The sequence below is a fragment of the Chanos chanos genome, chromosome 1, assembly GCF_902362185.1.
Source record: "Chanos chanos chromosome 1, fChaCha1.1, whole genome shotgun sequence".
NCBI classification, from domain to species: domain Eukaryota; kingdom Metazoa; phylum Chordata; class Actinopteri; order Gonorynchiformes; family Chanidae; genus Chanos; species Chanos chanos.
This window is the reverse complement of record NC_044495.1, coordinates 21,252,876-21,264,708: the sequence shown is the minus strand read 5'-3', so window position 1 is coordinate 21,264,708 and position 11,833 is coordinate 21,252,876. Positions and strand designations below refer to the sequence as shown.

The 11,833-nt window shown below is 40.2% G+C and overlaps 3 protein-coding genes across 5 annotated transcripts; 2 read left to right on the top strand and 1 right to left on the bottom strand.

Moving 5' to 3' along the window:
* Window positions 1-448: 448 nt before the first annotated feature.
* On the bottom strand, window positions 449-2,070 carry ndufa5 (NADH:ubiquinone oxidoreductase subunit A5). Of its 3 annotated transcripts, XM_030780115.1 has the most exons (5): window positions 2,022-2,070; window positions 1,536-1,580; window positions 1,289-1,405; window positions 945-1,010; window positions 449-665 (listed from the first exon to the last, which is right to left on the bottom strand). In XM_030780115.1, the coding sequence occupies exons 1-5, from the start codon at window positions 2,040-2,042 to the stop codon at window positions 564-566; spliced, it is 351 nt and encodes a 116-aa protein (XP_030635975.1). In that variant the 5' UTR covers window positions 2,043-2,070; the 3' UTR covers window positions 449-563. The 3 variants fall into 3 exon arrangements, with proteins under 3 accessions (XP_030635975.1, XP_030635990.1, XP_030635982.1); XM_030780130.1 differs by lacking the exon at window positions 1,289-1,405; XM_030780122.1 differs by lacking the exon at window positions 1,536-1,580 and having other exon boundaries at window positions 2,022-2,042.
* A 1,003-nt stretch (window positions 2,071-3,073) lies between these two features.
* asb15b (ankyrin repeat and SOCS box containing 15b) lies at window positions 3,074-6,567 on the top strand. Its single transcript, XM_030771058.1, has 9 exons — window positions 3,074-3,174; window positions 3,291-3,343; window positions 3,432-3,563; window positions 3,891-4,049; window positions 4,596-4,841; window positions 5,218-5,389; window positions 5,487-6,051; window positions 6,150-6,303; window positions 6,392-6,567. The coding sequence occupies exons 1-9, from the start codon at window positions 3,074-3,076 to the stop codon at window positions 6,565-6,567; spliced, it is 1,758 nt and encodes a 585-aa protein (XP_030626918.1).
* A 1,573-nt stretch (window positions 6,568-8,140) lies between these two features.
* On the top strand, window positions 8,141-11,107 carry lmod2b (leiomodin 2 (cardiac) b). Its single transcript, XM_030785759.1, has 3 exons — window positions 8,141-8,427; window positions 8,721-10,083; window positions 11,081-11,107. Exons 1-3 carry the CDS (start codon window positions 8,141-8,143, stop codon window positions 11,105-11,107), a joined length of 1,677 nt encoding a protein of 558 aa, XP_030641619.1.
* Window positions 11,108-11,833: the final 726 nt, after the last annotated feature.

Sequence of the window (11,833 nt, the reverse complement as noted above, 5' to 3'; positions counted from 1 at the left end):
CTTCACTCTCATCTTATAGCCAAGGAATGCCCAACAGTCAACCCTAACAAAGTTACTTCACTCTCATCTTATAGCCAAAATTACAAACAACCAGGCCTGCAAAGCAGTGCACGACCCTGACCAGGTTGTGTTTAGTGACTAATTGACAGAGGAGCCAAGTTAGCCACGTATGCCATAATACATTTTCCAGGCAAAATAAATCAGAGAAGTCATCTAAACTGTCACTTCATATGCACTCATTCGCTCTACACTCCATTTAATACTATAGACTGTACACTGAGCTTACACCAAGAACAATACTGTACACTGAGCTTACACCAAGAACAATACTGTACACTGAGCTTACAGTCTACCACTCAATGTTTCCTTATCTCATTTTCTTCCTCCTTTATGCTGACATTTCAATTCAGAGTTACACAGTGATAAAACACAAAGAGACATGTTTTTCTGTACAGGGTTTACTGATAATTGCTATTTATGAACATAAATATAAAGTAATCAAAACAAATTGTTCATTACAGGAAAAGGAAAATGTTGTCATATGATTCCCACATCAACTTTTTCTATATTGGCCATTTCCATTGGTTGGCAGGTGGCTCCTCTACCAGCGGTTCCCATGGTTTCCACTCAGCCATCTTCCTAGACAAAGCCAGCTCATACTCCGCCTGAGGAGGAAGGGAATGCAATATTTATACTCCTCTACTGCTGTCTTAATAAACTGTGCAATCTATAATAAAAAAAACACAATGATAAGACTAATACTTTAACAATCCACCAATGCATTTGTAATACCCCTTTCATATTGTGTGCTTTGTTCGTAATTAAATTTAGCCAAAAGTGTGGATTATTCCCTCAGTTACGCAGTTTCCACTATTGCAATTTGATGAAGCTTTTTTAGATGAAAATCATTATTTTTCACTGGAAAGACCATCTTTTATTCCCACCTGTGCAATAACCTCCTCAATCTGGCCACAGTTAATCTTCTGTTCCAATTTTCCTACATCGGGTTCCTACAGAAATCAAAACAGTTTGGTTTATACACCATATAGAAGAACACAAAATAAATTCAATTTCCAGTGACCCCCTTAATAACTGAATTATTATCTACTTTCCCCTTCCTACATATTCTTAGTCCACTGATTAAGCTACAGAATTTCACTAAATCTTTAGCAGAGGACCTCAAGTTACTATTTGGCCATCACTTATGATTTAGCCACTTTACATATGTTGTCCAAACACAACAAAATAATGATAAACACTTGAAGGTAGCAATTATTTTGTTCCTTACTGATTTGACGTGACTGAATCGGTCGTTGACAAGCTGCTCAGTGTATTTCCTGTATGCAGCATCCTGAGGCATGGTTTGAAGACAGGCCAGAATTTTGCTGTACAGAATCCTAAGACGCTGTGGAGGGCAGAAGGAAGAGACAGCAAACAGCTTGCTCAGTTTCAGCAACAAGCAAGTAAAGGGTGGAGCGAAAAGCAAAAAACAGAAACAGCGAATGCACCTGACGGTGCATATAAAGTGAACTCACATCATGAGGGTTCTGGGCCACAGCCAGGCCGACTAAGCCCGTGGTCTGCAGGATAAACAACATCAACCATAAAATGATCTTTTCATTTATCTCGATATTACTGTCAACTTTTACTTGTCACAATGCAATCACAAACTGTTGCCCATTCGCATGTAAGAAGGCACAATTACCATGTCAAACTGTTAAGATACTCATCTGAACAAAATATAAGAACGCACGTTACAGACCATATTGAAAAGCCGTGTATTAAAACCACCAATTAATCTCAGTGAGCACAGCACATCTAAAACAAGTCAGTAACAAGCCTGCTAACGTTAGCTAACTAGCAAAACAGCAAAGGTTAACTATGACTCGATCACTAGATTACGTAGTTCTGCATAAAAAAACATAGACATCACAACAATACAACATTAATATATGAGTAAAAAGCAAACTGTCTATATGTCAGTGAACATTTGTCATAATTTGTATGACCTCCACACGTACCTTCTTGATCAGGCCAGCCATAGCGAACTGGAACGATTTCGAAACTCGACTTCCGGCGACTAAATATGAGCTCAGCAAACAGCAATAAACGTCTCTCGTGGTCAAAGCAGTGGGGGGAGCGAGAACTTAAAAAAAAAAAAAAAAAAACTAAATAAGTAAATAAGAAAAGCTGTTGGATGTCGGTAGATATAAAGAAATGTAAAACATATATGAAAAAGTTGAACAGATATGTTAAAAATTATTAGGAAAATTCAGATCGTGCAACAAAATAAAGGGCAGATAAATGGGTAATGCCATAAATGGATGCACACGTTTGTGCAGTTAACAGATTAATTTACTGTCTGTAGCTACAAACAACAGTGCAGTATGCTCAGTGTGTGCTCAGAACTGTTGACTTTGAACATTTCGTCTCAGGTTTTATATATGTATAAATACATATATATATATATATATTTTTATGTATCACATTATTGACAATAAAATATATTGGCATTTAGGAGATATTATTATAACATCATTTTAACATTGCTCTAATCAATGGCACTGAAACCCATATAATAATGTGATTATTCTCCTGTCTTAAAGATGACACCGAACTCTTTATGATAGCAGAATAAAATAAATAAAACCATGATCCATCAGACATTCTACAGGCTGTGATTATAGCTGGTAAATATTGTTATTACCACTGGTTTGTGCACTTGAGGGAACAGCACCCTGTGGCAAGTGATACTGGAGAGTCATGAATAATGAAAGCAGGTCAAACCTAAATATATCCTTGAGACCACTTGGAAAAACAAACACTGTCGGCTCACCAGGAGATTTTGCGACTCTTTAACATTTGTCTTGAGATTAAGAGAGACTCGTGTTTGAAAAAGTTAAAAGAAAAGACAAAAAAGCTTAACTGGAGTTCTCCAGGGAATGAGAAAAAATACTTACATATCTTACCAAGCTTATAGTCAAAAGCAAGTTGCTGAGCTAATTTGTGTCTTTGAGTTTGGCTGATGTGCAAAAGTTAATAGATATTGGTCACTACAGGAAGTTTTCACAATATGGATATTGATCAACTGAATGAAGCGGAGCTAATCGAGTATGCCATCCAAATGAGCATTCAGGATGCCTGCAAGCATCCACAACTGAGCACAGCACAGAGGTATTGCATGCATGCAGCCTGTAACAACTTTTCAGTATCATGTTTGTTGTGATTTTTGGAATATATGAAAAGAAAATGCATTTTATTTAACTCACATTGTATTATCTCATGTTCAGTGTAGAGACACGCAGTGATGAAAATCTTAAGATTCTAGCTGCTATTGAGCAAGGTACTCTAACCTATTTTCTATAGTCTCAAAAACATCAAATCAAAACACAGTAACTCCACATAACAGGGATATGTTCCATCTTCTCCAGGAGATGTTTTTGCCCTGCAGAAACTGCACAAGCACAGCAGTGCCTTCGGAGAAATGGACGGGAGGGGATGGCTCCCTTTACACAGAGCTTCAGTCCAGCCTTTGGCCTCAGTTCTGGACACAGTTCTTCTGGGTGAGTCAAATGTGCCATAAAATCAGTAAAACCAGAGGTTCAGACACAACTCAAATTCAGGACACTTGTTTTACTGTCAGACTAAAACAGTTTGATAACACGCATCTAGCAAAACAGAATGATCAAGTAGACTTTCCTAAGTTGTTTAATCATAACTGAATTTGGCCATCCTTTTACTTATAAGAGAATTTCTTTTTACATTCAACTGTCTTAAGAATACTGCAACAGTTACTTTTAATCATATGATCATAGCAAGTTGCTCCAGCGTAAAGTACGAATAGTAATGCCAACAGTAATGATGATCTGAACACATGGTTTCCTGGACAGCATCCCATCAGCTGACTTTGGAGGAGACGACTGGTGAAGGTGAAACGGCGCTGACATTAGCTGCGAAGGCTGGCCTTGTGGAGAATGTGAAGGTGCTGCTACAGCATGGGGCCTCACCACATAACACTAACAGCAAGAACGAGTCTCCACTTCTGTTCGGTAATGTCAGATTGCATAACATTAAACATCAGACTTAATTCCTCTTGCTTTCATGTGAGCACACACACTGACAGAAAAATAGTTCATATAGAGACAGAATGGTTAGAACAAAAAAGACAAAATACATATGTCAGCTCTATATATTTTTGTGGATAGCCACTGAAAATATGATGCAGCATTGTGCATCCTCTGCATACTCCTCCTTTGCAGTGATTTTCCTGGTAAAGAAGTGTAGTGCACTTATATTATTACAACACCAACTAATCCACAATCTACTATCTAATCTACAAGTTAACTGATCAACAAATTATCAAATGATTCCTTAACTAACTCAGCTGTGTCAGTGCTGGCCAAGAAAAACAGTATGCCACCTTGTGAGCTTTCAGGAATGGAGAGAAACATTAACGTAATAAAATGAAAACATCAAGATAACATAGGGGAAAATAATACAAATTATTGAGTGAGCCAGTGGTGTGACTAAACTAAACTGGATGCACAATAAAAATGTGAGACACTAATTCCCCCTTTCTACTGTGTTTTCAACAGCGGTGCGGATTGGCTCATATGACATGGTGCATACGCTTATCATGGGCGGGGCTTTTGTAGAGCAGATCTGTCTGAGAAAATGGACAGCTACTCATGAGGCTGCCAAGGTTGGCTGTGTTGACACTCTGATGCTGTTACTAAGGCATGGGGCCAAGGTGACGGGCCGAGATGGACATGGTGTTACCCCACTGGGAATTGCTGCAGAATATGGCCATCCAGATGTTCTAGATATCCTCATTCAGAATGGTGAGCAACACAAAAATAAACTAGGTAGCTTTCCCGCTAAGACCACTGAGTTATATTAATAATTCTGAAACACTTCTCATACTTTTTCATGAATTACATGTATAACAAATCTGCCCTGCAGTGCTGTTTTGATTTGATTTGATGTGATTTTGAGAGTCCTCAGGATGTTCAACAAGATTATAATGTGTGCCAACAGAAAAGTCTGTGGACAAAACAGACCTTGATAACTCTACAGGGACCACTGAGAGTGCTATGTATCTTTAGCAGTTGATCCATCATCAGTTTTAATTAGAGTCATGCTGTAAACAATGAAACTAAGTATCCTGAGGGGCTAAATAGTCAGACCTTAGAGTCCGGTTCCTTTTCTGTCCACAAGGTGGCGATGTCTGTGCACAGGCTTCCAATGGGGACACTGTGTTATACGATGCTGCAGGTTCGGGGAATCTTGACTGCATTGATCTGCTCTTACGACATGGTGCCAGTGCTAATGTAGCAAGTCTGTGTTCTCAGCTCCCCATCCACCGAGCAGCGTACGAGGGACATTATCTGTGAGTTCCATAAACCGTAACTTATCAATCTCACAACATATAATTAAAATCATAGTCACACACTAATAAACACAACTGTCTGCCTTTTAATCCAAAGGGCACTGAGAACCTTCATCCCCATCACTACTAAGAGAGCTATTCGTCTGTCTGGTCTGAGTCCAGTGCACTCAGCAGCAGATGGTGGGCATGCCAATTGCCTGGAGCTACTCATTGAAAACGGCTTTGACGTTAACCCCATCTTGGCAGATCACATCTCTGATAAATATGGTGACATGAGAAGGAGTCCTCTCTTCTTCAGTGTCTCTAATGGGGATGTAATGTGTAGCGAGATGTTGTTGAATGCAGGTGCGAGGACAAACCTGGACCCCCTGCCTTGCCTCCTGGTGGCGGTCAGAGCAGGCAGGTATGAGCTGGTTCGGCAGCTCCTTGCCCATGGGGCAGATGTCAACTGCTTCTTCTCTGTCATCACGGAGACATCGTTTCCAACAGCACTGCAGTACTGCCTTGGTGATGAAATGATGCTTCGCCTCCTCCTCAACAATGGTTACTCTGCCATTAGCTGCTTTATGTGTGACCATCGAAGAGAGCTTGGCGTCTGCTACTCTTGGGCTGAAGTCCACAAGCAGGGATATAACATTTGCAGTCATCCAGAAAGTATTACTGTAAGTATTTCTTACATCTTACAATTAATCTGGACAGCATTTTATGATCAGGACTCAGTAATGTGTTTTTTCTCTCTATTGTGTTGTGTGTTGTGTAGTTTTGTGATTTTATCAGTGTTACCTGGTTGGTCCATTTAGCGGGAAGCGTGGTAAGGATTCTCCTTGACTATGTGAATCATGTACCCATTTGCTCAAAGTTGCAGTGCATTTTGGAGAAGCAGAAAGAATGGCCCGAGATTTGCAACATCCTTAGTGAGTCTTTAAGACTATAATAAGCTATAGCATTCAGTAGCGTGTTGTACTCAACTGACCATTATTTACTATCTGGTTTTGAACCCAGGTAACCCACGGTCACTCCAACACCAGTGTAGACTGTTCATTCGAGAACGGATGAAACTGAGGAGACTGAACAACCCAGAGTACATGAGTACTGTTCCTTTCCCTCCTGCTCTGAAGAATTACCTGCGGTACAAGGAGTACGATTTGTATGGCAGAATGGAGGAATGTCAGGGCTGAGTTCTACCAGTTGTAATGTACTAATGATAGGAACCACCAGAGGACACTCTACTAACTAGCTCAACTACTTGTCTTTGCAATTTTTTCTTAGTTTGTTTGTAGCGCTTGTTTGTGTGTGATTTATCTTATATCAGCTATTTTATATTAGTACTATGTTCAGTTGAAATTAAAACAATGTGCCACACAAGATCAAAGTTTTTCTGTTCTTTTGCTATAAATAATAAATAAATCAGAAGACACATCATGTCCTGATATGCAAAACTCTATGAACATCAGTCATTAGAGGTAAAATCACTGAAATCACTGACCAACCATATCATGATCCTAAATGACTTGCTTACTGTGGCCACTGTTGCTGGACTTTTTGTTATCAGGGCAACAACATTCCTGTACTGTCAACACAAGCTGGTAGCTCAGACACAGAGTTTATGTACACTATGTTCCTTGTCCACTACCCTTCTCTGGTGTCTCTTGGTTGTCACATGGATTGTCTACTTCCTCTGAGGAGAGAGAAAAGGTTTTATACAATATTTCACAGTAACAGTTAATCTAATCCACCAAAGCACAATACAGCTCATTAGGCCACCCTGAGCTTCAGGTTTGAAAAAAAAAAAATCTGGAGGAGAATTAGGAGATATAGAAAATATCTGCCACGCTATTTTTGTCCCTTTAGTAAGGTCATTACTTTTCAGATAGATTTTCTCAAATAATATCTACTTATATAAGAAAAGTCACACGCAAAAACAGCAATGACGACATAAAACACGATAGGCACCCAGTAACAGCCTTAAGAGAAGAGGATTGTTTAAATCCTCACAATGGTCTGAGCCAGAATGGCAAGCAATGATTAAAGCTCCCATGATAACCCTCTCTCTCTGCTATTAGCATAGTGACGCATTCAGTTTGCCCCTCGTACTATTTATGGCACAGGTAAAAAAAAACGAAGAGGACCAATGGGTACTCTATGAAAGCGTTTTCTAAAACACTCACACATATGTTGTTTATTTGTAAACTGGATGCATTAAAGTAATGATGAAAAAGCATGTAAATGGAATATTTCGTCCTCAAAAAATAGCTTAGCATCTGAAGGAAGAGGAGGACTCATAAACTCATGACACATTCAAGAGAACTGGCTTCCCGCTACACTGATGTGAATTTAAAGTGGTGTGCACATACTCTGATATTATTTTGTTCGTTTCAACATGTATTATGTGGCTAAAGCCTGGTAGTACTTCTCACTATGTCCTTTCCAGGGTCCTGACTGGGCTTATTTTTGGGTATGAACAATGCGGCAGAGCTCCTCTGTACGACCTCACTTGTGTCCCACAGTGAGCTCAGATTCTTTTTGGGACTCTATCTGGTTGACACCCACCTCTCAAAAAAGCAACAGCATCATGGGCTGGTGCTTTGTTACGCATCCCTCTGATGCTCTCTCTTAAAGCAGCTTCCTCAGCTGTCAACCAGAGTCGACACCGCAGACTGGCTAACACATCCCAACCAGATAGGTTTTGAGAGGTCTGAGGAAGACAGTCAGAGGACCATCCAGAGAGCCACTCACTGCTTGCTGGAGAACATGAGTAGCTTTGGCTACCGTCGAGAACTGAGCAAGTATGAAGATTTGGATGAGGATGAGTTGTTGGCCTCTCTGAGTCCAGAAGAGCTCCAGGAACTGGAGAAGGAACTAGCAGATATTGACCCTGATAGGAATGTCCCGATTGGGCTACGCCAGAGGGATCAGACTGACAAGACCCCAACAGGCACTTTCAGCAGAGAGGCACTCATGAAATACTGGGAGAATGAGACTCGTAAACTTCTGGAGGATGAGAGGATGGGCTCTTGCCCTAGACAGGTTAGTGGCTCGTGGATCCATTATCAATAGATAATGGTCAAATAATTTTAATCACATCAGAGACTACATGCAATGCAGTGCACCTTTGTGAATATAAAGCAAGTAAACCAAGCATTTCATCTGAACTAGTAATATTATTGACTGTTTGTGCTTCAACAAACCCTCATCTTGGTGTAATTTATCCATTCAGTCACCAATAATAGTATTTTTGTAAGTATCCCAAAGATTTTAATCATGCCACTGAATTTCAGGAGGATGAGAATATCACTAATAAGAATAAGGAGAGTGTAACAGAGAGCAGCAGTGAGGAATCTGAAGAAGAGAAAGATGAAGATGAGGACAATGAAAAAGATGGGATGACAGAAGATCAGGAGGAAGAAGAGGAAGAAGAGGAAGAAGAGGAAGAAGAGGACGAAGAGGAAGAAGAGGAGGAAGAGAGTGAGCTTGAGGAACCAGTGACAGAAGAGGAAGAAGATGATGAGTCGGAGGAGGAAGAAACCAAGGAGAACACTCCACGGATACCAGCTCCACAACCGAAGCAGGACCTTTACCACAGTCAATCAAAATTCAAAGAGGGGCCCGTGAGAAGAAACTCACCAGCAGCTGAGGACGTCAGCGTTCGAGCTACAACTCCAAGCCATCTGTCTGGAAACCCAACAGTGGTGGATGACGCTCTGGAGAAAATTCTAAACAATGACCCAGACACCACTGAGGTCAATCTCAACAACATAGAGAATATCTCCCAGGAGACGCTTATTCGTTTTGCTGAGGCTCTGCACTCAAACGCTCATGTCCGCGTCTTCAGCCTGGCTAACACCCATGCTGATGATCAAGCGGCCTTTGCCATTGCCAAGATGCTGCGTGAAAACAATTGTATTACTAACCTCAACATTGAGTCAAACTTTGTCACAGGAAAGGGAATTCTGGCTATAGTGCAGGCTCTGACCTGCAACAAAACTCTGACAGAACTTCGTTTTCATAACCAAAGACACATCTGTGGGGGCCAAGTGGAGATGGAGATAGTCAAACTTCTGAGGGAGAACAACACTTTGCTGAAGCTTGGCTACCAGTTTGACCTTCCAGGTCCACGTATGAGCATGACAGCAATCCTTACTCGGAATCAGGACAGGCAAAGGCAGAAGCGTCTACAGGAGCAGCGTCAGCAAGGATCAACGCCAACACCTGTGAACCCCCGTACTAGTGCCCTTCAGAAGGGAATTCCAACATCCTCCCCTTATGGTTCACCACGGAGCTCACCATGGTCCTCTCCAAAACTGCCCCGCAATGATGTGGTGAACAAGAATGCACCACCTGCACCTACACCGCCCCCTCCTCCTCCTCCTCCTCCTCCACCACCTCCACCTCCACCCCCCCCTCTTCCATTTAAGCCTGTCACAGAGAAGAAAGCACCAACAAGAAAGATAGCGGAGGTGATTAAACTCCATGAGGCAAGCACCAAGAAGCAGCAACAGCAGAACAAGTCAAAATCCAAAAAGGGGAAAAAGGGGGCATGCAAGGTAAAGGAGGCCAATATCCTGAAAGAACTGAAAAATGCGCTTCGGCCCATATCAGACAGAGATATCTCCAGACCATCCACACCTCAGCGCTCAGCTCATGATGAACTGATGGCTTCCATCCGAGGCAGCAGTATCAAGTCACTCAGACGGGTGAGCAACACCATTGCGCACACATCAGAAATGCAATCTCATAAAGATCATTAAGCAACCCTGTAGTATAGGTGTGTAGTCTGAAGCAAGATGAGAATGCAAATATCTCTGGTGTTTCCGGTCAGGAATCTATGACATTGTGGAGAACAATTACTTCATCTGAACAGACAAATCATTTCAGTGGAAAAAAACCTATAGCACACTGGAAAGTCAGCAGACATGATAAGATCTTGGGCTTGCTCTGAAAGAATGAGGTAGTTATTTGGTTGTGTGTCGCATTTTCCAAGGTTACAAGTGCATAGTTTCATTTCACCACACCTGTTATAGCAGGTGACAGGGTCAGTATAATCACATCCTGTGTTTGACAAGGCACAATGTTCTAAAGAGACAGTAAAGTTTTGGAATGTTTAGATGCTTCCAGAGCTCCAGTCTAGGAGATTCAGCTAGTCTAGTGTTGCTGTAAAAGTCATTACGTTGTCGTAGTGGAAAAATAAGTGTTACCCTCAGATGGCAAGGCTTTGACCCCCTGAATTCCTCCCACTTAATGCTTCTATGAATAGACACACAGTTTAGCAGCCTTGATAAGGGATGTGCCTCTGAACAGAGTAACACAAAATGGTCAGACAAAGTCATAAACAAGAAATGTCCTCAAGAGCAATAAACAGTTTGGAATTGAAAGATTACTTCACACAACTTGAAGGATCTAGCTGTTCTTGAATAGCAACAGACAATACAAAATATTTTACCAAAGGTTTTAATAACAAAGGAAATGAAAACATACGTATTTTATTATATCAGCAAAACACAATGAGGCACATTGAAAACAATTAAGTAACATACACTATCCTAAGAAAATTTTTAAAAAAATCTCTCTCCAGTTAATGCCTCATAATACAACAAATTATGAAGCATTGCACTATGGAATTTCTTGCTTTTTATGATGGCACAGGCATTTGACAAATTAAAACTGATAAACTTTTCACACATACATTTCTAGGTGGAAGTTCCGAAGTATCTGCGGTAACAAGAAATGTTTTGAGAAGACTGAAAATTCCAGCTTCAGTGGGAACATTCTGGAATGAGAATAAGAGAACTGATTGGATAGTTCACGTCTGCATTTTATGTGCATGATCTTACATGACTGTTACTGTGTAAAACACATCTACAGTTCAACAAATATTCTATTTGCTTTATGCAATACTTATTTAAAAGTAAGTATTATTTGGCTTTCAGCTCAGTTAGAGTTATGGTTGATACTGTCAGTATAGCTTAGAATTTATTGCAACTTGGTGATTAGACATTTACACATATCATCAGACACTAAAATGTTTTTGGGTATAGACTTAGGGACTACAGACTCAAAGGAAGAATGTGGGTATTTGCACTGTATTTGTTCATGGTATTTAAGATATCTTTTTTGTATGAAGTTCATAATGTATCATGACATGATATGGTTTAATCTCCATTTTAATTTAATTATCTTGGTTTTGTTTTAAATACATTTTGTAATTTCATATTATTCCTGTATACATGTAAATATGCATTTTGATGAGGAAAGAAAATAACATACAAAAAATGACAAAAACAGAGACTGTTATGTGTCTTTTTTCTTTTGGTTATCTGGTATTACTATTATTTAAATTAACCACACTGACCGCAGACATAACTGAGAGTACATGATTAACTGCATGTATTACACATTCACTATGTTTCGAGCAAACAGTCTGTATAAAAATGCAACAGGGCCATG

Coding starts and splice junctions, on each gene's coding strand:
- lmod2b (XM_030785759.1), top strand. CDS start 8,141: ATGAGTAGCTTTGGCTACCGTCGAGAACTGAGCAAGTATGAAGATTTG. Junction 8,428..8,720: donor CCTAGACAGGTTAGTGGCTC/GTGGATCCATTA, acceptor AGAGAGCAGCAG/TGAGGAATCTGAAGAAGAGA. Junction 10,084..11,080: donor GTATCAAGTCACTCAGACGG/GTGAGCAACACC, acceptor ATACATTTCTAG/GTGGAAGTTCCGAAGTATCT.
- ndufa5 (XM_030780115.1), bottom strand. CDS start 2,042: ATGGCTGGCCTGATCAAGAAG. Junction 1,581..2,021: donor TGGCTGGCCTGATCAAGAAG/GTACGTGTGGAG, acceptor TTTATCCTGCAG/ACCACGGGCTTAGTCGGCCT. Junction 1,011..1,288: donor GATTCAGTCACGTCAAATCA/GTAAGGAACAAA, acceptor TGATTTCTGTAG/GAACCCGATGTAGGAAAATT.
- asb15b (XM_030771058.1), top strand. CDS start 3,074: ATGGATATTGATCAACTGAATGAAGCGGAGCTAATCGAGTATGCCATC. Junction 4,050..4,595: donor CGAGTCTCCACTTCTGTTCG/GTAATGTCAGAT, acceptor TGTTTTCAACAG/CGGTGCGGATTGGCTCATAT. Junction 4,842..5,217: donor AGATATCCTCATTCAGAATG/GTGAGCAACACA, acceptor TCTGTCCACAAG/GTGGCGATGTCTGTGCACAG.